At 43.4% G+C, this 25,097-nt stretch overlaps 1 protein-coding gene across 2 annotated transcripts in view; it reads right to left on the bottom strand.

Moving 5' to 3' along the window:
* nell2a (neural EGFL like 2a) overlaps window positions 1-25,097 on the bottom strand; it is a 181,241-nt gene that overhangs the window by 35,756 nt on the left and 120,388 nt on the right. For both annotated transcript variants that reach the window (XM_054776840.1, XM_054776841.1), the window contains exons 14-15: window positions 6,125-6,247; window positions 4,472-4,567 (exon numbers count right to left, since the gene is read on the bottom strand). In XM_054776840.1, the coding sequence (XP_054632815.1) occupies window positions 4,472-4,567; window positions 6,125-6,247 (219 nt within the window). The remainder of the gene's footprint in view (window positions 1-4,471; window positions 4,568-6,124; window positions 6,248-25,097) is intronic.

Raw genomic sequence — 25,097 nt, 5'->3', positions numbered from 1 at the left:
ACCTGAGGATGTCGCTGTCCCCGTGCAGATGGGAGGCAGTCGCCTTTCTTCAGCAGAGAGGAGTTGACGGCTACGTCTGCGGCTGTGCCTGTACTGTGGGAGCGCGGCACAGCAGATCTCCCGCTGCCCGGTTCGGCCAGCCCGACAGCGCTCCTCCTCCAGCAGGGACATTCCTCTACAGTTGTCATCTGTTTCACCTACTTCTGCTGCTTCAACTGCTGTGGTGGACCGACTTCAGGTGGAAGGTATGCTATTTTGGACAGGGGGAGCATGTCCTATTAGAGCGCTTATTGACTCTGGGGCGGACGAGAATTTTATTGACTGTGAATTAGTCAAAACTATGAATATTCCACCGTAGAATTAGGGAACGTCTGCTCGCTCGATGGACGTCTCTTGGCTAGTATTACCCATCAAACCCGCACCATCGTGAGGTCGTAAATTTATTTCTTATTCCGTCTCGCTCGGCATCGCTCGTACTCGGACTACAATGGCTTCGCCAGCACGGTCCCATTATAGACTGGAAAACATGAAAGATTTTTAATTGGAGCACATTTTGTCACAGTCACTGCCTTCGCGCCGCATCTCACCCCGCTCCTCCGGTTAAGTCACCACCTGCTATCCCTCCAGACCTGTCCTCGGTTCCTAGGGAGTACCACTCCATTAGCGATGTGTTTTGTAAGGAACAGGCCACTACACTTCCCCTTCACCGCCCGTATGACTGTACCATAGACTTATTACCAGGTTCACCACTACCTTCTTCCCGGCTGTACAATATCTCTCAACCCAAACACTGTGCCTGGCCATATCCGCCCTTCTTCCTCCCCTCTCGCGGCCGGCTTCTTTTTCGTTAAAAAGAAAGACGGTTCATTGCGCCCGTGCATCGACTTTCGCCTTCTCAATAAGATTACAGTTAGGAATAAGTAGCCCCTCCCCCTTCTCAATTCTGCTTTTACTTCGCTGCGTGACGCTGTCATTTTTACTAAATTAGATCTGCGCAACGCCTATCATTTGGTGCGCGTGAGAGAAGGGGATGAATGCAAGACGGCCTTTAATATACCACTCGGGCACTTTGAGTATCTGGTGATGCCTTTTTGCTTACCAATGCTCCGGCCGTCTAACGACATTTTACGTGACTTTATTGGCCGTTTTGTGTTCATCTACCTTGACGACATCTTAATTTTTTCCCCTTCCATTTCTCTACACTACCAGCAGGTGCGGACGGTCCTTCAAAGACTCCTGGAGTCTTATTTGTTAAGCCCTAGAAGTGTACGTTCCACGCACCCTCCGTGCCTTTTCTAGGATTTATTGTGGAGAATGGCCAACTTAAACCTGACCCTGCCAAGATTCAGGCAGTTGTCGAGTGGCCCACTCCTATATCAAGGAAGCTGTCGCAGAGGTTCCTGGGGTTCGCCAACTTTTACCGCCGTTTTAAACGGAACTTTAGTAAGGTGGTGGAACCTCTGAATAAGCTTACTGTACATCCTCCAAGCTACCCTTTGTGTGGTTGCTGGAGGCGGACCGTGCCTTCCAACGCCTAAAGGCAGCATTTACTTCCACACCCGTGTTAATACACCCTAATCCTTCTATCTCTTTTTTGTTGAGGTAGACGCGTCCGACTCAGGGGTAGGGGCCGTGCTCTCCCAGCACTCCGCCATGGATCAGAAACTGCACCCCTGTGCCTTCTTCTCCCGATGCCTGTCCCCAGCGGAGAGGAATTATGACATCGGCAACCGGGAGCTCCTGGCGGTGGTACTGGCTCTTCAGGAATGGAGACATTGGCTGGAGGGTGCGACGCAGCCATGTACCATCTACACAGACCACAAGAACCTGGCCTACATCCGTGCTGCCCACTGCTTGAACCCCCGACAGGCAAAGTGGGCACTCTTCTTAACAAGATTTGACTTCTGCATCACCTTTCGTCCAGGTTCACGCAATGGGAAGCCCGATGCATTATCTAGGATGTTTGCACCCGCGGTGGAGAACTCCTCTCCCGAGACCATCCTTCCCCAGTCCAGGACCCTAAGGGCCCTCTGATGGGAAGTGGAAAGACACGTCACCGAGGCTGGCAAGGGTTCCCCTCCCGCGGCAGGTTGCCCTCCCAACCGATTGTTTGTTCCAGCGGCGCTTCGTTCCGAGGTTCTGACGTGAGCCCACGGCTTCAAGATTGCCTGTCATCCGGGAGCGAGGCGGACTGCCTTCCTTCTGGCCAAGCGCTTCTGGTGGCCGACCTTCCAAGTGGACACGCGGAACTTCGTCGCGGCTTGTACCATCTGTGCCAGGAGCAAGCCCTCTCATCAGGCCCCTGCGGGATTGCTCCAACCCTCCCCAAGCCCTCCCGACCCTGGTCTCATATCGCGGTGGACTTCGTCACGGGACTACCTTGTTCTACCTTGTTCTAAACCTTGTTTTCATCTCAGAGGGCTGGATGTATAACCCCCTCAGTGGCCACATTCTTCCGCCGTGCTCACCGCGTCTGGCACAACACAAGGGAGGCACTACTACGCACCGCCAGACGCAACCAAAGACTAGCCAACCGCCATTGCAAACCAGCCCCGAACTCCAAGTCTGGTCAGAGGGTTATCTGCCCAGGAAATCTCCCTGGGGGGGAGTCAAAAAAACTGGCTCCAAGATTCATTGGGCCCTACGAAGTGGAGCGTATGATCAACCCAGTGACAGCATACCTTAAACTGCCAGTGTCCCTTAAGTGCCACCCGGTGTTCCACGTCTCCCGCCTCAAGCCAGTGCCTTCCTCCGCCTTGAATCCCCCACCGGCGCCCCCTCCCCCCGTACGGCAGATTGAGGGTCATCCTGCTTTCACTGTAAGAACCATCCTGGATGCCAGAAGGCGGGGAAGGGGTGTGCAGTTTCTGATCGACTGGGATGGTTACGGTCCAGAGGATCGGTCTTGGATTTCCCGGTTGCTCATTCTTGACAAAACGCTTATTTCTGACTTTTACCGCAGGTTCTCCAACAGAGGGGGGGAATATTGTCACACCTTGCTGTGACACCGGTGGTATGTTTGGGTTATTTTGCACTGTTACTCAGTTTAGGGTGTATTTACTTATTCTTCTGTCTTGCAGCTAGACCCTGGCCACGGCGGCCGTCTCTTGTGTCCCTGCAGTGATCTCGTAGCCTGCACATTACAGTTGCGCAATGTGGTGTAAACAAAGAATAACAGGAGGGCTCTAATAATGTTAAAAATCATATTTGTGTGTGTTGCTGTAAATGTGTTCAGGTGCTACGGGAGCTGATTGGGGGGCAGACAGCAAGTAATGTCAACTCATGAGTTGAGTTTTAGCTTGGCTTGGGTTATGGCCGCAACAGTAGCCTGTGTTAGGGATTATTGTGGCTAGTGACCACCGACTGACCAGTATAGAATGCTACATATCATCACTAAGTCTTTGAATGCGTCCTCTGAATGCCTTATTTGTATTTTACTTCATTTAGCCATTTTTATGCTTGACAATTATTCATTGAGGCAAAAAAACATAAAATGTGCTTAAATATGCATATTTTTGACCAATAATTATATATATTTTATCCATCCATTTTCTATACTGCTTCTCCTCTTCAGGGTGACGGGGGCATGCTGGAGCCTATCCCAGCTGACTTTGGGCGAGAGGCTGGGTACACCCTGGACTGGTTGCCAGCCAATGGCAGGGCACAAAGACAAACAACCATTCACACTCACATTCATACCTATGGACAATTTAGAGTCACCGATTAACCTAACATGCATGTTTTTGGAATGTGGGAGGAAACCGGAGTCCCCGGAGAAAACCCACGCACACACGGGGAGAACATGCAAACTCCACACAGAAATGCCCAGGGGAGAATCGAACCTATGGACAATTTAGAGCCTAAAATTAACATCAGCTTTTGGAATAAGGGAGGAAACTGCAAAAAACCCACGTACGCATGGGGAGAACATGCAAACTCCACACAGAGATGCCCCAGTCAAGATCCCAAACCCTTGATGGCTTGAATGACTGCTCACCACTGTTTGGATGGTAATGGTAAACTTTGACATGTTTCCTGGTAATCTCTATGTAATGCGCATTATTGCCACCTTCAGCATGAGAGCGGAACAGCACCACAATACGATATTTCAACCAAATGAGTCAACTACAGAACATTTTGTACAATAACCTACTCCGTTTCAGTGAGATGAACACAGGCTAGTCAGCGCAGGAGCGTGGCCCATTGTGATTTGGCCCATACACAGAACCTCCACACTGATTAATGCGTGATATAGAGTCATTCCCATACTGCTGCATGAGCAGTTCAAATCCTCCATCGTGGCAATAAAAGAGCTACAAGCCCATTACTCACGGAGGAGTGTATCCACAAACACACACACACACACACACACACACACACACATACTAAATCAGGCCCAATCAGCACAGCAGAGCATGCATTTAATCATCAGGTGGATGTCGGCATTGTAACATCATAACCTCTCGCATACCTGTCTCACATCTCTTCCCCGTGAATCCTTGCGGGCAGGCACAGTTGTTGGGCGACAAGCACGTCCCGCCGTTCTGGCACAAGCCGTCGCATGTAGCTGACAAAATAAATAAATAAAGAAGAAGAAAGAAGCATTACTCCACAAGATGAATGACTATTAACTATGCAATTAGAGCAGCAGCAGTATCCAGTACGTATTTGCACGGAGAATAAGAGCTAATTTGCTGATGTGATTCATTATGATGAATGCATCTCGCCAAGGTTAATGCAGAAAATGTTCATTATCCACGGTCGGACTGTTTGTTAATGAGTGTCCGCAAGTTGGCAGATAAAGTAGATAAACATCCGTGAACAAATATTAAAACTTCATTTGGGTGAGCTTCAAAGTACTGCATTATTTTTTCCCAATATATACACTCAACAAAAATATGAACACAACACTTTGGTTTTTGCTCCCATTTTTTACGAGCTGAACTCAAAGATGTAAAACTTTTTCTATGAACACAAAAGGCCTAGCACTCTCAAATATTGTTCACAAATCTAAACAAGTCTAAATGTGTGTTAGTGGCCATTCATCATTCATGATTCATAATCTGTCCACATCGCAGGTGTGGCATATCAAGATGCTGATGACGCAGCATGATTATTTCACAGGTGTGCCTTAGGTTGGCCACAATAAAAGGCCACTCCAAAATGTGAAGTTTAACTGTATTGGGGGGTGGTCCGGAGGGGTCCGAAAACCAGTCAGTACTGTCTGGTGTGACCACCACTTGCCTCAAATACCGTAATGTATACACCGATCCAGAGCATCCCACACATGCTCGTTATCTTCAAAATGCCATCAACAGAACACACCTGTGTGTGTTGTCCATAACATACGCACCTGCCCATGCCATGACCCCACTGCCACCACGGGCCACTCCATCCACAATACATTTTACTGTAGTGACAGCATTTTGAATGCACAGAGATACTGTGACGAGAGCCTGAGGCCTATTGTTGTGTCATTCATCCACAAGCACCGCCTCATGTTGCAGCATGATAATGCACGGCCCCATGTTGCAAGGATCTGTACACAACTCCTGGAAACTGAAAACATCCCATTGCTTGCATGACCATCATACTCAGCCGACATGTCACCCATTGAGTATGTTTGGTATGCTTGGATTGGTGTACACGGTATTAGAGACAAATGGTGGCCATAGCAGATACTGACTGGTTTTCAGACCCCTCCGGACCATACCCAATACAGTTAAACTGCACATTTTGGAGTGGCCTTTTATTGTGGCCAATGGAAGGCAGACTTGTGCAATGATAATGCTGTCTCATCAGCGTCTTGATATGCCACACCTATGACAAGAATAGATTATGAATCATGAATGACGAATGCATTATTGCATTATTTTTTTAATACATACACTGTATATATTTTCACTCTATGTGTACAAGTTTTTTTCACAGTTCCGATTTGTCTTCATAACATACAAAATCTGTGACATGCTTCAGTTCAAACACCCTCTGAACAGCCATGTTCAGGGTGGCCTGTTTTTTTTTTTTGGTTGGACAGTCACTCCAGAGGCCCAAATATGCAAACAAGCAAACAAATAGTCTGTTTTCCATAATATGTTGCCTTTAAGAGATGTCGTGTGCGTACCTTTGCAGACGGTTCCATTGCCGGTATACCCCGGCTTGCAGGAACAGCTATGTCCTCCTACCATATTGAAGCACAAGGCGTTGTCGTCGCAGTCGTGGAGTCCGCTCAGGCACTCGTCGTGCTCTGGGAAGCACACAAACAAGCCGTGTTTAGTTTCCCCATGACAAATACATTTATTTGGTCTTGTCGTAAGGAGACATTAGTCACAAATATCTGATGGGAGGATGAGTCATTTCAGATGTTGCACTTCAGTTGGTTGTGGTTGTTTGGACCTGACGGAGGAATACATTGTTTTTTATATCCTAAATGACTTCTAAAAGTAAATGCAGTCACAGTACACATGTTCACAAGTCAACCAGTGTTTTCTGTGAAATCACAACCACTTAAGTCTAGGTCACAACTGGTCGTATGGACTCCTATACCCGGTGTACGTGCAAAAACGCAAGAAACGTACAGTTGGCGTGTGTGTGACGTGCTGTTTCTTGAGCTGTATACTGTCCGTACGGACAACTCTTTCGTACATTTTGCTGGCATCAGGTTTGGGGAAAGTATACATTCTTCGTACGTTGCACTGTTGTGCTTCCTTTTAGATAACTTCACTCCCTGAATGGGCGGCACCACGAGGCGCACCTGTAGCCACTCTTCCTCAAGGGCTCTTAAGCCACCTGCTACAGGAGGAGGATGTGGGATTGTTACTACTGGTCTGCATGCTGCCCGTGAAGCTCCAGTTGGTTTGCTGTTATTTATTGACCTATTAGGCTGCTGTGTGTGTTTCGAGCCTGTTCCACGTCCCCCTTGCTCCTTGTGATGCCGTCCTGCTCACCAGTGAGTTTTGCCTTTTCCCACGGTGCCTTATGTTTTTGCTTCCTTAGTTGCACCGTTCTACCTCAGTTTTGTACTCTGAACTTTTGTATTCTCTTGCTACTTGGGTGGTGCTCCACCTTCATTAAAGACTGTATTTTTGACCTGAACAGTGTCTGGCTCCGCAATTTGGGATCTTCACCTGACTGTCCACAACAGAACAATCCCACCATGGAAACAGATCCCGCGGAGTCTAATCCGGTGCATGCTGCACTCAAGGCACATCGGCATATGATTAGTGAACATCATTTGGCCATCAGGGAGGCTCTTCTCCAGTCAATTTCCAGCAACGTGGACTGGCTCGTCAGCGAGAGAACAAGCTCCATCTTGTCGGCTCCAGCTGACGGCATGTTCGCTCCTCTCCAACCGCTGCCATCCGCTCCTCACTCCTCTTCCAGTGGCATAAAGGAACCAATTATTCCTCACCCCTCAAGGAATGCTGGTGACCGTGGAAAGTGCAAACAATTTAGACACCAATGTCAACTGGTGTTTGACCAGCAACCCCTACTTCACCTGCTGAGCAAGGGTTGCTTTTATGGTCAGTCTGCTGACTAAGTGGGCACTGGTTATATTAGAGACACTTTATCTGGCTTTATATTAGAGTTCCGTAAGGTGTTTGACCACCCTTTAAGAAGGCGCCAGGCAGCCAGCCGTCTGATGGCTCTACGGCAGGACAAGGCTTCTGTAGCATACCACTTGATAAACTTTCGCATTTTGGCAGCTGAGAGTGGCTGGGACGCTACAACTCTGTATGATATTTTTCTAGCCAGCCTAAATTCTAATATTAAGGACAAGCTCGTAGTGAAAGATGAGACTGAGTCACTGGAGCAACTCGTCTCCTTCGCCATTAAGCTGGATGATCGCATCAACCGGCGCAAAACAGAGCGCTATGTGGAGCAACGAAATCCTACTGGCACCCAGTCATCTTCTTCCATCTCCTTACTTCAACCAGCAACTGCAGATGTCGTTCTCGTCGCAACAGCTCTTGGTCCAGCCAGCACTGAGGAAACCATGCCGCTTGGAGGTGGTCGTCTTACTCCTGCCGAGCGGACGCGCTGGCTGCGCCTGCATCTCTGTCTATCTGTCATCTCCAAGTGTCTTGCTCGACCTGCAGAACGGCCGACCACCACTGGAGGAGCACTCACCATGGGCCATTCTTCCGTTGAGGCTTCGCCGAGGCGCCTTCAACTGCAAGGTACACTCACATGAGAGGGGAACTGCTTTGACATTTGTGCTCTTGGGCAGATGACTGTTTCTTGGATTCCAACTTTATTAACTTACATAACATTCCTGTGTTTTGTCTCAAGGAGGCCAAAGTGGTTTGTTTGCTCGACGGGCGTATCCTGGCTCACGTAACCCACCAAATCAAGACACTTACTAAGAGTATCCGGTAATCATTTTGAGAAGTTAAAATTTTTCTAGTACTTTCACGTTTGGCACCTCTAGGCCTCACTTGGCTCAAGATCCACAGTCCTTGTATTCATTGGTCTAGACTAGCTATTACTAATTGGAGCCAGTACTGCCATTTTCACTGCCTCCGTTCCGCGTCCGTTCATGCCCCCTTTGCTCACTCTTCACCTACTGAACAGATTGTTCTTTCTCAAGTTCCTAAAGAATATCACAACCTTAAGGAGGTATTCAGTAAGGACAGGGCCATGGAGCTCCCACCCCATCAACCATATGACTGTGCCATCGACCTTCTACCAGGAGCTAAGTTACCCACCTCCCGACTGTTTACCATCTCCAATCCTGAGCGTGCAGCCCTTGAAAATTTTATTTCCACCTCCCTGTGGCCGGACACATTCGTCCCTCCTCCTTACTGCAAGGGGCCGTGTTTGTTGACAAAAAGAATGGTTCATTAAGACCGTGCATTGATTACTGGGCGCACAATGACATAAGTGTCAAGAATAAATACCCACTTCCTCTTATTGACTCCGCGTTCTCCTCACTTCACTCTTCTGTCATTGTTTTCTAAATTGGACCTTCGGAATGCGTACCACCACTTAGTCAGAATTAGAGAAGGGGATGAGTGGAAAACGGCATTTAACACCCCGATGGGTCATTTTGAGTCCCTAGTTATGTCTTTCGGCTTCACTAACGCCCTCGCAGTGTTTCAGAGCTTGATCAACGATGTGCTAAGTGACATGTTAGGTCATTTTGTATTCGTGTACTTGGACGACATCCTGATTTTTTCCCCTTCCCTTCATGAGCACATACATCACGTTAGGCTGGTACTTCAGCGACTCCTTGAGAACGTTGATTTGTTAAGGCGGAGAAATGTGATTTTCACTCTGATTCTAAGTCTTTTTTCTTTTTTCAATGTGGAGAAAGGGCAACTCAAGGCTAAGATACAGGCCGTGGTTGATTGGCTCACTCCTATAACAAGGAAGCATCAGCAGAGGTTCCTGGGCTTTGGCAATTGTTACAGTAGATTCATTCGCAGCTTTAGTTGAGTCGCAGAATCTCTCACTAAGCTTACGCCCACTGAAGTCTCGATGACTGGACCCCAGAGGCAGATGCTGCGTTTAATAAGCTTAAATGTCTGTTTACAACACCCGACGTCCTCACCCCTCTGCCAGTTCATTGTGGAGGTTGATGCCTCTGATTCCGGGGTCGGGGACGTCCTCTCCAATATTCTCCTACCGTCCGTAGACTCAGCCCCCATGCCTTTTTTTTGGCGCCGTCTCCCTCCTGCTGAGGGTAATTATGATATAGGCAACAGGGAACTCTTGGACGTCGTTCAAGCCTTACAGGAGTAGAGACATTGGCTGGAGGGCTCCACCCACCCCTTTAATGTATTTACTGACTACAAAAACCTAGCCTACCTTCGCTCCGCCCGACGGCTTAAGCCTCGCCAGGCACGGTGGTTCCCATTGCTTTTTTCCCTGCTCGGCTTATTCCAGCAGTGTCTTATTTTGGACTACCTTGCTAGTGTTATTTACTAGCTTAATTCTCAGCAGCGCCTTGTGTTAGTTCCTGCCAGATTTTCGGCGGCACTTTTTGTTCTCACCGTGATTGCAGTTTTTCCTCTGCTATCTCTTTTTCTAGCAGTGTTTTGTGTTTCTCTTTTCGGTGGCCTTGTCTGGTATTTTATCTGTTGTATGGATTTTTTTACTTCTGTGGAGGTCTACTTATGTATTAAAACTTTTGTTAACTACGGCTTGTGTCCTCTCTGCTTCTTGGGATCCCGACACCGGTTTACGCCGACCCGTGACAGTCTAGGAGTCTCAAAGACAGTTTACAATTCAATTCGAATAGAGCACATACAAGCAACTTCAATGTGCCAGCACTGAAGAGAGCAATAATCTGCCAATGAAGGTTTAGTGAAGTCCAATCGATTTCCGAAAAGGAACCGGAAAATATTCCATTCCTAAATACAAACTCTGTTATTTTATTTACCTCATATTTAAACTGCACTTTAATGTGTTTTCATGAAATATATTATAAGGGGTTCTGATCGGTCCCGCAGCCAAACCAGTTCAGAACCACTGCACTAAGCACAGACCAGCGTATGGAGGTATTGCTGGTTAAATATGGAGGGGGGTGCAGATGGCCTCCTGTGAAACAATCTTGTTTAGTCGTCTCCTGCAGCGGCTTCTGTTCCCCCATAAATATTTGAACCATTATGGAGTTTCACACTTGATGGTGAGCATTTGTCAACAGATAGGGAACATCATTTCTAAATGTGGCCTCCAGCGAGGCTGTAAGAGAGAAGAAAGGTTTCAGTGGAAAGTGCTGCATTCAAACACACCGATTTGTGAAATATCAACATATGAGCATAAAGCCAGAAGATATGTGTCCTTTATATCTTCTATTTCACGGGCACAACAGCAAACTCAATACAAATGTCCATTTTCAGTCTGTTTGCACCAGCTGGAGCAACTCCACAGGAACAATCTGCGCCCACTTAAAGACTCCTTTTCCCAGGGGTGTCCAAACGTTTTCCACAGAGGGCCACTTTGATAATTTGTAAAGCAACACATGTAAATATGCTAAGAAGTTATATACAGTATATTTCAAGACAAAACTGCACCTCAGCTTTGTCATATAGGTGAAAGAACCAGTTATCAAATTCATTTTCTGCTCTTTTTTTCCCATTTTTGCTGTTTTATTTTCAATTTTCCACATATTTCAACTTTTTTCTTAATTAATCTTCACACATTTTCTTTTAGTAATATTATGTCTTTATTCCCACAATATTATGACTTCTCCCCATCCAAATTTTCAAAAAATTACTTAATTTTATTTTGTGGTCTAGTGGTCTATTTTGTGGTCACGGTGGTCTAGTGGTTAGGACGTTGGCCAACACAGTAACAGCTTGGGAAGACCTGGGTTCAATTCTCCCCTGGGCATTTCTGTGTGGAGTTTGCATGTTCTCCCCGTGCGTGTGTGGGTTTTCTCCGGGTACTCCGGCTCCCTCCCACATTCCAAAAACATGCATGTTAGGTTAATTGGAGACTCTAAATTGTCCATAGGTATGAATGTGAGTGTGAATGGTTGTTTGTCTATATGTGCCCTGCCATTGGCTGGCGACCAGTCCAGGGTGTACCCAGCCTGTCGCCCGAAGTCAGCTGGGATAGGCTCCAGCATGCCCCCGCGACCCTAATGAGGAAGAAGCGGTATAGAAAATGGATGGATGGATGGATGGATAATTATGACATTATACCTAGAATATTTAGTTTCTTTATTCTCTGTCGTCACATAACTTTTTCCACAGTTTAATTTTCCAAAAATGACAACTTTATTCGTTGTTTTGTTTTTTTCTTATAATATTACAACTTAAAAAAAAATGCCTTTTTTATGCTACTAAAAATGATGTTATTTTTCCCCATAAAACTTTTTCTTGTTAGATTACAAGTTATTTTTCTCTCAAAATTTAACTTTACTCTTGTAAAATTACTGCTGATTTTTCAATTTTTGCTGTTGTAATTTTTTTTTTAAGTTATCTTGTTAAACTTATTTTTAGGGCTGCTATTTAGGACACCCCTGCCTTCTCCTCACATGTTTGCTTACAAGGTGAGATGTTTCTCTTGTGGTTCTGATCCCTGCTGCAGCAACACCTTATCTGGGAATCTCATCTTTGCAGCACAGCGGCAAAGCATGAAAGCGTTGGAAGGCATTTCAAGTCCATCCTTCTGAGATAAAGAGCACTTTGAATGTATAGCCTTCATGTGTCCCTGAACAGAGAAAGCGCACCATCCTCCCGCACAAAAGACAAAGACCATTTTCCTCTGAGATTCACGTAAGTATTGCTTTCGGAGATAAGTAGCTGCTTGGCGAGCACAACGTCAACTCAAGGGGAAGAAACTTTCTGGACTTACTTTGACCTTCATGAACCAAATTATTATATGTCTTTGTTTAGCACTTTTAATGATAAAGATGTGAAACGATTCAGGCTGCCTGTCTGTGACGTCATCGTTACGCCTGTGTGCTGGTCTTTGGACCTGTGAAATACACTTGATTCACTTCTTCTTCTCACGCTGAGACGTACGTCTACGTCGCCGCCATATTGAATATGGCAAGAGTTGGAGCACAGAAGATGCCTCATTCATGTGCTGCATGGAAGTGTACGACTCGTTTTACTGCCCAAACCAAATCCCAGGGAATAACCTTTCACGGGTAAGACTTAACAATTACCTTTGATGGTATTTTTCCCATAGACTGCATGATTTGGCCATTACAACAACATTCTGAGAGCATAATTTGCAGACGTTGTGAAAAACACTGTATTCCCGTGCACAGTTCATTCATTGTCACCTCCCACTGTCACTATTTTCAGACATGTCAGTCATGAACGTGTATCCCTGACACACACGCATACAGAGGCACACACAGTGCCGGAAGAACAACTGTGGAGTGATGACGTTAAGAATGTGGGATATCTGACATCACTTTGTACAAGCAAAGATGTGACTGACTGTGGCTGGGTGATTGAGTAAGTGTAATATAAGCATGAGTTGATATATGTTCCAACATAATGAATTTGCATAATGTCCCTCAGTTTTGGCTGCAAAGTGCACGTGTGGATTGCACTATTTCAAGTAAATAAGACATCATGGTAGTGGTAGACATCAACCTAGTGGTTAGCATGTTGGCCACACAGTCAGGAGATCGGGAAGATCTGGGTTCGTATCTCTGTTGGGAATCTCTGTGTGGAGTTTGCATGTTCTGCATGCGTGGGTGTCATTCAGGGATGATATGAAGTATTGTACACTGGCCACTAGGTGTCAGTAATGTTACATCGATTAGACAGTAGCCACCACAGGAAGTAAACTCTCCCAATGCTAATATTATGTCTTATCTTTTCTACTATATTGGGTAAGTGTAAAGGTGAGTGTATAGCGGTGTGTGGACTGTTAGTTCATGTTTAGAGGGCTCTAGTAATGTTAAAATGCATATTTAGAAGGGTGTAAACAGGTTTTCTATGCTTTGAATACCAAAATATTTAATTTATAAATAAGGAATCCTAACTGATGGAAATTCACTTATCATAGTCGGGTCAGGAATCAATTACCTTGTTATTATTTGTTATTTGTTTTTCTCAAAAAATTATAGTATTCGTGTCATGTCTTGTTCTATGAGCGTGTTGTGCAGGGACATGTTGACAGGCGCAGTAAAAAAATAATCTTTTATCTCGGGGAAGAAAAAAGGAGGCTCACAAGAAGCAGCACGACTGACAACCATACGAGCCACAAAATACAAAAATACACACAGGAGCTCCGACTCATCTTCTCCGGGATGCAAAGAGCACGGAAACTCAAAAGTTCAACGAGAGCAGAAACATGAGATGGCACAAACAAACCAAAGTACGATGCCACACTGGAAAAGCAACACCGAAATAAAGGAAAACAAAACGAGAAATCCAACCTGTCAGGCAGAAGGTGACAGTTCCCCTAAAAATCCTTTTGTCCTTTTGGCATTCCATGTCAAATCATTCTCATAACATCATTGAATAACTTTTTTTTACGTATGTGATGTTCTTTCCGAAATGTTTTTCCTCCTATTTTTTTTTAAATTAATTACTTAATTTATTTATTTATTTTCCTATTTTTGTACAAAATAACTTAACTGATGTTTTCTGTTCTTACAACTCTATTTTTTTTATTTACAACCTGATTGCTGAAATGCAATAACTTAATTTTCGTAAAAAAATAATTAATAATAATAATAAACTCAGATAGTTACATTGTTCTTGTGCTCTCACAAAAAAAACTGTGATTGTTCACTTTCTTTATGACTCGTAATCCCCGTAAAACCACATTATTCTCCTAATAAGGTATTTTCTCCTAATTACAACTTCATTGTTGTAATGGTGTGACTTTATTCTCATTAAAAAAGGATTGTAAAATCTGGTAATATCACAACACTTTTCTCGCATTTATGATTCAATTGTTGTGATGCTGTGACTTTATTGTCGTGACATTACATTATTTCTCAAATACACTTTTTATTGCAATTACAGCTTGATTATTTTCAGGTCCTGTCTTCCCGTCCTTTAGATCACAGGTGTCAAACTCAAGGCCCGGGGATCGGATTCGGTCCGACATACAGTATCATTTTATGTGGCCCGCAAATAATGCTTGTCAAAAAGACATTTATTTTATTTCATTCATTCATTCATTTTCTATAACGCTTGTCCTTACTAGGGCCTATCCCAGCTGCCTTTGAGAGAGAGGCAGGGTACACCCTGGACTGGTGGCCAGCCAATGGCAGGGCACATATAGACAAACAAGCATTCACACTCACATTCATACCTATGGACAATTTAGGGTCGCCAATTAAATGCATTAACATGGATGTTTTTGGAATGTGGGAGGAAACCAGAGTGCCTGGAGAAAACCCACGCACACACGGGGAGCACATGCAAACTCCACACAGAAATGCCCAACAGAGAACTCCGTTGGAAATATTTTATTGTAGTCTTTTAATGCTATTTTTAAAAATATTTGTATATATTTATTTATTTATTTTATTTATTTATTTTTATTTATATTTAGTAATTTTATTATTGATTATTTTTTATTCTAAATTATTTTTTGAAATATATTTTTAATGTTTATTAATATATAATATATTAATATATATAATATATTAATTATTATATATAATATATTAATATATATTAATATTTTAAATATATTTAAAAATGTTTTAATATAGTAACATTATATTGGTATTATTTTATATATTATTTTTAATATTATTGTAAAAATAATTGTTATATATTTAACTGTTTTTACTTATTTAAATATGTTTAGATTATATATTAAGTAAAAATAAAATAAATAAAAATACATTTTTTATTAAAAAGAGACTTAAGCTGTCTTGCTAAATATATTTGTTATTATAAATATCATATATAATATATTACAGAAAAGTTCTTTTTTTTGTTGTCAAATCCAATTTAAAATGATTGTCTTGTTAGACTTAATTATTAATCAATGATTAAGATAATAATTCCAAAATGATTCTAATTAGAATGATACAATAGATATACACTCCATACTATACAGGTGGCCCTCTGAGGGTAACCATAAATGTGATGTGGCCCACGGTGAACACGATGGTGACGCCGCTGCTTTATTTCGTGATTTAGCTATTTGGAGGCGTTAGGCGTTACATGTCTGTACTGTGAGCACTGCAGGTGAGTCCAGAGGTAATTGCTCCCTGGATGCTGCTACTGCTGCTGCTCAGGGCGTAGACAGACAAACAATCAATTATGTACAGCCAGTCACCAGGGGACATGTCCTCTCCTGCTCGACTCGCTCCATCCCTCCGACAAAACATCGACCTTGGGCCGCTGGACTGAAAACACATCACTTCTTATCTTTAACTCCATGATGGTGGCACCTTTGGGATCACTGCCATCTTATGACACCAGCAGGAGGAACAACTCATGCTCTACTTTTGTGTGCCAAACAAAAAGAGCCAAGAAAACACCTCAAATGTTGGATAAATATGTTTCAATCTGGAGATGCTCAGTCCAGGCTTTCTTACCCATCTCCCATATACAGTAGAACCTTGGTTAAGCGGCGTTACACTTGCACGCACTTTGCTTCCGCATTGCCTTGCAATTTGCCAAAGCAATGCGTGCAATTTATTTCGTGACCAAAAATGATGCGACCACACTCCTGCACGACTTACACCTCATGTACTGTTTATGTCTAGTGCACGACAATAGTACACGCGACGCGCATTGTTCCCACATGGGTATACATTGTCACCACCACTTCCTGCATGCGTGAAGCAGTCGTGACATTATTTGGTCCCCCAGTGTCCCACGCAACAGCAGGCATCACCCACAGCTCCATTACTTCCTCTATTTCCAAGGGATCTACAAGATGTTGAACTCCAGAGAAGAAGCTTTCATTGCAGAAAAAAAAATGTAAGTCTATGTTATCTCACAGCTGTAGAAAGAGCAAAGAGCAGGAAGTGGGCAATACACAAGAAAATAAATAGCCATGGACAGTGTGGGAGAGGGAATCGCTGCTTTGGGCATTATCATCACTTATTAACAGAAATTCACAAAGACCCAAGAGGTTACAGAAATGACTTGAGAATTCCCCCCAACTTGCTCCAAGAGGTGGTGGAAAAGTTAACCCATTCATGTGAATGAGACATGATGTTTAGGCATAAACCTCGTTTACACTTGCACGCACTTTGTCCCTGCATTGGTACGCAATGTTGTGTGCCAGTGAGTCAGTTGGTGGTAAAATGACGTGGCTATGTGTAAATGTTAAAAATTTGTGTCATGCATAATTCCTGTGAACTAGTTGTGAATATAACTATATATATATATACAGTATATATATATACAGTAGTACCTCGCATAACGTAAACCTCCTTTTACGTAAATTCCACTGAACGTAAATAATGTATGGAATGTTTTTGCATCGTATTACGTAAGAAATTCCATATAACGTAAAGCGTCAAGTCGGTGCAAGTTCAGAAATTCGATTTGAATAGCTCGCGTGACAGAGAGAGGGAAACATTTTCCATGACTAACAAGAGTACACTTGGTGATGCCTTCTGACGCTTCACGCTCTCATTGGCGGATTATCGGGGCACCGCCTACGCTCTCATCTCATTGGTTGATTATCGGGGCACCGCCTACGCTCTCATCTCATTGGTTGACTTATACAGCGCGTACGTGAGTTTGTGTGAGAGACAGGCTTCTCCCTTCAACCTCCCTTCCTCATCGTAGTCGCCCTTAAACTAGTTCGCACGCACTGAAATCTCTTCTTGAATATTTTGAAGGCCCAAAGGTGTGAGTTTGGGAAGATCTTGGAACGGATTAGGCTATTATATGTATTTTACGCTTCGTATAACATAAAAACCCTATAACGTAAATGTTCTCGGAACGGATTATTTACGTTGTAGGGGTGTCTACTGTATATATATATATATATATATATATATATATATATATATATATATATATATATATACTGTATACAGTCAAACCTGTCTTAGCGGCCACCTTTATAGAACAGCCACCTGCCTATAGCAGCCACTGAAAAATCCCCCACGGCAAATTTACATGTTATAGACCCTGTGTATAGCAGTCACCTGTCCAACGCGGCCAGCGGCCACCCATTTTGTCTCCCTTGGTCAATATCTGACCGCATATAGCGGCCATATTACCAACTCAAGTAGAAGCTTCATGCACGAAAAAGTTTGGTTTTTCAATCAATGAAGCCGTCGTGTGTAGACTTTAATTACTGAGTCCTAGCTCAGTCACAATCATTCACAAGATCCACACAAACTGTCAGTTGTTCCACATAAAAAAAGCCATCTTCTTTTGAGCTTGCTATTTCCTGGTCAAACATGTAACTTTAAGCCAAAACCAAAACATTACCGCAAATTAGGCTAGGAACAGGACGTGCTCCCAGCGACGCTACAATAAAAAAACCATACGCTAGCATGCATGCGGCAGCGGGAGCAAAACTGAGTTTGGTTGTACTTAATTGAAGTATTTTAGAATATACTCACGTTATTTTTCATCAATCCTCAGCCACAAATCCATCAAAGTCCTCATCTTCTGTATTCGACACAAACAAAGCCGTCTTCTTTTCCGTTTGCTACTAGTCTGTTAACTTGTCAGTGTTATTCAGCTCCGAAGCAAAGAAGGAAACTTCTCCTGTTGCTTCTGCCAACTTTATTTATTGAACGCGGCCACCAGACAGCAGCTCAGAACACACACACATCTCTCAGCATCGTCTCTCCTTCCTGCTTGCCCACAAGGCAAAGGTTAAACAAGCCCCACTACATAGCTGTCCAGCCAATGCCTGTAAGAAATGACACCGTTTATTTCCTGGTGTGCACTGGTCAATACTGTAATGTCGCTTGTTGTGGGGAAGGAGAGACTCACGTCGCCGATGCACTTTAATGGCTTTATTAACAGCGGAGAACACTGCAGGACTTTACATCCACGCCAACATAAACACACTTCCCAACTCTCTCGAAACTCACAGCTCTCCTGCTCGGGACGCCCACCGTCACTTCCTGTCACTTCCTGATGAACTAAAGCTGTAATGACACTCTGCCGTATAAAAAGTAAAATATTAAAAACAAGCGTAAGACATTACTAGCACAGCTTTGTTCTGTGGGTCGTGGATATATCCTATCAGTTATTATTAGCCTCTAGCTTCCTTTTAGTAAGTAAAAACCTTGGCTATGATTGCACTACATATATATAGTATATACATTCTTCGTCAGGTTTGTGGCATTGGCCCTATGAGCAAACGACAACTGGCTTGTTGGCTCAGTGTCGTTGGTGAGCGATGGTAGGGAGAGCGAGAGCGGTCAATGCAGCCCTAACGAGCCGCAGCTCTAAGTTTTTTTTGGAGGTGCACGTCTATGGAGTTATATTTGTGCCTTAATTGTATACAGTAACTTCTGTTGTGTGCTTGCTGTTGTGTCGCTGCGCTCTGTTGCTCACTCTCTCTCCCTGCTTAACCTCTGCATGCTTGCATGGCGGGGCGATCCGGTGTGCATGCACTGGTACCGGGCGGGCCAGGTTTTGGAGACTGGGCTCTTGGCTGGATTGCAGGTTGCGTGCCTGGAAGGCGGCATACGGGCGTGTTCAGTTGTCAAAATGCTTGCCTGCTGGTCACTCTCTGGGAGGGGAGGGCACTGTTATAGTAATACATTTTTTTGTAATATTCTCGCCATGACCGGCAAAGTGCCAAAGCTCGACCAGTGGCTCACTTTCGACGGTTGACGACACCTAGCCTAAACAATACAATATTCCAATTTATTGAGATGCACCTGTACATACAAAAGATGGTGTACAGGGATGTAGATCACCACAGCGCTGTGGAGGAATTTTGGTCCACCCGTCTTTGCAGAATTGTTGTCATTCAGCCACATTGGAGGGTTTTCCAGCATGAAGCACCTTTTAATGGTCATGCCACAGCATCTCAATTAGGGGTGGGGGAAATAATTGATTCTTAGATGGATCACGATGAGGACATTAATCGACTCATAAATGTCAATAGTTGATGCTGATGGAACAAAAAAAAAAAACGGAAAAAAAGACAGAAAGCGAAAGTTCTGCCCCAACAGTTTGTGGTGGTACACCTAAGTGTAATGGGCGTCACACACGAGAGGTGACAAACAACTGCGATTCATGAAAGCTCATCACCAACGCGTAGCAAACCCTGCACACGGGCGGCGACGACTAGCTGTGACCAGTTACACTGGTGAAGTGACGCGTTGATTCATGAGATGTATTCCATTGTAACCTTCATGCATGTTCAAATAAAACTAAACCAAACCACATCCTGAGTGCATTGTACAAGTCTGCCACGGTTTTGATTGGCTGTCAGATGTGGAGGGAATTTGGGGATATCAAAGTAGTTCGGAGGAGGAAGAGCGGCCGATGTTGATCGAATACTCTTGGTAGTATTGAAGATAAACTTCCATAAATGTTTAAATATGTTCACTCTGGCGCCAGTGAGTTCCCATGCCGCTGCTTTTTTCTTTATATCTCTATATTCTTTTTTAGAAATGCCAAATAGCTCCGGGAAATTAATCTGTTTCATGTTTATTTTAAACATCATTTTAAACAAACTTCAAATATGTTTTGTTTTAGTAGTACACAGTGAGTAAAAACAAATGATATATAGATAAAAATGATCCTTTAAAATATTGACAAACGCATCGATAATCATTTTATCATCGCATTGAATCGTGGCCAGACATTCCTACCCCTAATCTCAATAGGATTCAGGTCAGGACTTTGACTAGGCCACTCCAAAGTCTTCATTTTGTTTTTCTTCAGCCATTCAGAGGTGGACTTGCTGGTGTGTTTTGGATCATTGTCCTGCTGCACAACCCAAGTTGGTTTCAGCTTGAGGTCACCAACAGATGGCCTGACATTCTCCTTCAGGATATTTTGGTAGACGGTCGAATTCATGGTTCCATTTATCATAGCAAGTCTTCCAGGTCCTAAAGCAGCAAAACAGCCCCAGACCATCATACTACCACCACCATGTTTTACTGTTGCTATGATGTTCTTTTTCTGAAAGCAGCGTTACTTTTACGCCAGCTGTAATGGGACACACACCTTCCAACAAGTTCAACTGTCTCGTCAGACCACAGAGTATTTTCCCAAAGGTCTTGGGGATCATCAAGATTTTTTATGGCAAAACTGACACGAGCCTTAATGTTCTTTTTGTTCAGCAGTGGTTTTGGTCTTGGAACTCTGCCGTGCAGGCCGTTTTTGCTCAGTGCCTTTCTTATGGTGGAGTCATGAACACTGACCTTGTGACCTCTTGGATGAGTCATCGAGGTGCTCTTGGGGTCATTTGGTTGGCCGGCCACTCCTGGGAAGGTTCACCACTGTTTGTTTGTTTGTTTTCGCCATTTGTGGATAATAGCTCTCACTGTGGTTCACTGAAGTCCCAAAGCTTCAGAAATGGCTTTATAAGCTTTTACAGACTGATAGATCTCAATTCGTCTCAATGGTGTTTTAACAGAGGGACAATCACTTTTCACACACGGCCATGCAGGTTTGGATTATTTTCACCCTTACTAAAAAAAATTAGTAAGTTTCATTTAAAAACTGCATTTTGTGGTCAGCTGTGTTGTCACTGACTAAAATTTAAATTTGTTAGATGATCTGAAACATTTAATTGTGACAAACATGCAAAAAAAATAACAAAAAATGGCATATTTTCATAGTTAGAGCTTAGAAAACCTTTTTACCATCTTCTAAATACACTTTTTAACATTATTATTTTTGGGTAATCCTGCTAATTTTCACAAGCTATTGTTTTCATTTTGGGGCAATAACATGAAGTTTCACATTTCATTCAGTGAAAGCAAAATAATGCAATATAACTTCCTGACTTCCCAGTTTTTCACAAAGGCCACGTATCCGACTCTCAGTGCAAAAAGTCTGTACACCCCTGGTGGAAGTCAGCATCCGTGACCCACCCATCACGCCTTCAGTGGCTTTTCCCCAGGGTATGGATGTCCGGGATTAAACAAGGACACACACACACACACGCACACACACACACACACACACACACACACACACATCTTGCTACAGCCTGCCTTTTAGAACATTCAAAGAGAGTGCACAAGCAAGCTGCTACCTTTCATGGCTTAACGACTAATCTCAGCAAGCAAGGAGCACCCAGGGGCACTTTGGGGAAAAGATGAAGACGAGGAATCTTGACCTTCAATATCAAGGGCATGAAAGCGTCAAGGCTGTTTTTCCTGCTAAAGGCTGACCACTGCGTCTGAGGACATGTGTTCCAGTCTGCCCCCAGCTGGGATCTAAACCCGTGACCTCCATACATGCAGGTGGTCGTGACGGAAAAGTACAGCTCTGTCTGACAAGCCCAGACCCAATAGAACAGGGCTCCGTGCTGTTTCGGCTCGGATTATGGGACGCAAATCAGCCCTTTAATCCAGCATTCTGCACATGAACACTGGGACACCAAATGAACGACTGTCAACATAATCCTCTTTGTGAGACCGACCGGTGGAAATGTGGTCATCAATACGGGGGACATTGTTTCAGCTGACTTTGCAATTGCTTAATTGGCCAAAGCTATACTGAGGACGATAAAAACGCTCGTACATCACGCCCATGCACAACGTCAATAGCAACCGCAGGGGCCGGCTTAATGTTTCTCTTCCCGCAGCTGTAATATTTCTTCTGTGCTCAATTTGAAGCCATCAGCGCTCCCTGTGGGGTCTTCTCACGCCACAAACAGATGTTCATTGGCTTTGAATAAACCGTGTTGCCCGTAGCTTAGCATCATCGGGCGCTTATTGTCAATTACCGCCACCAGTGGTAAAGAGGCGGCATCAACGTGCATAAAGTGTGTGCTCCTTTGTTAATTGGAGGCTGTTCAAAGGTGACAAATATGTAAGACAGGATGTCCAAACGTTTTCCACTGAGGCCTGCATACTGAAACATGAAAGGATGCCAAGTTGATATTTTGTAAAATATGTTAAGAAGTTATATCTATTTCAAGAAAAAAAACTGCATCTCAGCTTTGACAAAAAGGTGGAAATGTGTCCATGCTCCTAAAATGCCATTTTTATGAGGGCTGTCGAATGACTGACAATTTCAATCAGATTAATCACAGTTTTTACATTAATTCATCATGATTAATCACCATTAGCAACTATGTCTGAAATATGAGCATTTGGACTGTATTTAATGAGGAGAAAGATACATGACAGGACAGGATTATATACAGTATATTTGTATGTATTAACAGCTCCAAATGAATCGACTATGTCAATCAAATTAAAAGATACCACACAAGTCTAAAAATCTATTCATCTAACACGAGTCTCTTTAATAGCAGCACAACATTTGAATCACACTTTAAACTGTTATTATGAGCAATGAGGGGTTGTGTCAAAGACATCACGTAATTTAAGGTAAATGTACTTGTTTTCAGTGTATTTTCCAGCATACTTAAATGTAGCAAATTGTATCTTAAGAGCTACGACGTGAGTGATAAGAATATCCACTTCATGTTTTTCTTTATCGTCCTGTTCATTTACACACACGCGCGCACACACACACACACACACACACACACACACACACGTTACACACGCATTATTAAGCCGTTTTTGTGATCTTTGGAGTGTCCCTGAATGCATCTCGCATTCTTGTAATGACAAAGAAGCAGAGGTCGTTCCCAGGATTGGATGAACGCACTAGAGACGGGTGTGAGTTGGAGATACATACTGTACAGTATATGCTGTTGGAATTGTAATGCTGTTGCTGCGTTCAGGTCAGAATGAAGTTATAAGAGAGCGGCAGACTCTGTGTGACTGTGTGGGGACGCTCCACTGTGCTTCCCTCTGTCGTCATAACAAAGAGGTGTGGTTGCTCTGGTGCGCATGTGTTAATTACATTAAAAAATATAACATAATTAATAGGGGTGCAACGATTCATTCATTCATCGATGCATCAATTTATATTCCTACGATCCAGCTATATCGATGTGTGTTAGCAAGTTTCCATTCTGGACGGCAATATCGATCCAACATCGTTTAAAAAGGTAATCAATTGATTTAATCGACACTAGGAAATAAAGCATTGGATTTAAGCATGGCAGGCTTTACATGGATGTGTGTTTTTTAAGCACTTTTAACGATACAGACTCGATAAAGACATTCAGTCTGTGTCTGTGACGTCATCGTCTTCCGGGTATGTGGTGGTCATGGGAGTTGTAGATGACCTGTGAAACAAAGTTGATTTGCTTTTTCTTCTTTTGGTCAGTTCATTCACTTCATTCATTATTTAACTCATCTGGCCTTATTTGAAACTCCGTTTAAGTGACATTTATGTGGACAATATGCATAGTAAGGATGTTTTGTACGCCTGGTAGTTCACATGGATGTATTGAACCGTTTCGGTTATGCATGTTCAGTTCGGTCCACTTGTGTACCGTTTCTGGTATATTTTATGCTATTTTCTCATCGAATTTATTACTAGAGTGATCTAATCGCTTCACGTGGAACTAAAGTCCTTGGGCGAGTTTCCGCACAGACACCTCTGAGTGTCGGACACTACTAAGGGGGAGAAACGCTCGTAGCTCGCAGGCGTAACAAATGGCATCATGGCAAATGCAAGTGAGAAGCCTGAGCTGGAAGTCCCTCCCATCTCACTACGGTCTCCTGTTTGGGAACAATTTGGCTTCCCTGTTAAAATTATAGATGGACATAAGCAAGTGGATAAATCCAAAGTTGTGTGTCGACACAGTTCCACGGATATCTGGGATGCTGCAGGAAACACGTCTAACATGTTGGGGCACTTAAAGTGGTATCATCCGGCAGTGAACGTTACATCTACAAGAAAGACAACCAGCTTAGTGCAAACACCGATAACGTCGGCATATAAACAACCTCTAACAAACAACTTTGACCGGGCCAAAGCAGTAACACGTGGTACCGGGGTTTTTATAGCCACGAGATTACGACAATATTCATTGTTGAGAGTGCTGGCTTTAAGTACAGTCATGGAAAAATGATTAGGCCACCCTAGTTTCTTCAGTTTCATGTTCATTTTAATGCCTGATGCAACTAAAGGTACCTCATTTTGGACAAATATAACAATGGCAACAAAAATAGCCCATAAGAGTAAAATTGTTTCTATTCTATTCTGCTATTCATGTACGAACTTAAGTGATTTTAGTGATCAAGAAAACCGTGGAAGTCGCTAGATATCATCTCTTAAATGAAACGCTGATGAGCGATGTTTCTTATCATCATTGTATTACTCCAAACAAATGTGCCTTTAATTGTACCAGGCATTACAATGGATCAAGAAACTGAAGAAACAAGGGTGGTCTCATCATTTTTTCAATGACTGTAAGGTTCTTGAACCTCGCTACGAAATACCATCATGCCCTCACTTTAGCCAGAAAGTTAGGCCAGCACTTTATGAAAAAGCTAAAAGTGATGTCGTCAACGAGCTATCTTGTCCGCTATTTCACTTCAGATGGTTGGACTTCACGTGCAACAGAGAGCTATTTAACTGTAACTGTCCATTACATTTCGCCACAATGTTTAAATAATTGTTTCAAATACAGTAGTTTACTTTATTATTATTATTATTTTTTCATTA

Source organism: Dunckerocampus dactyliophorus, chromosome 5 (genome assembly GCF_027744805.1).
Source record: "Dunckerocampus dactyliophorus isolate RoL2022-P2 chromosome 5, RoL_Ddac_1.1, whole genome shotgun sequence".
Lineage (NCBI taxonomy): Eukaryota > Metazoa > Chordata > Actinopteri > Syngnathiformes > Syngnathidae > Dunckerocampus > Dunckerocampus dactyliophorus.
Note: the sequence above shows the minus strand (reverse complement) of the source record. Positions and strands in the feature narration are given on the sequence as shown.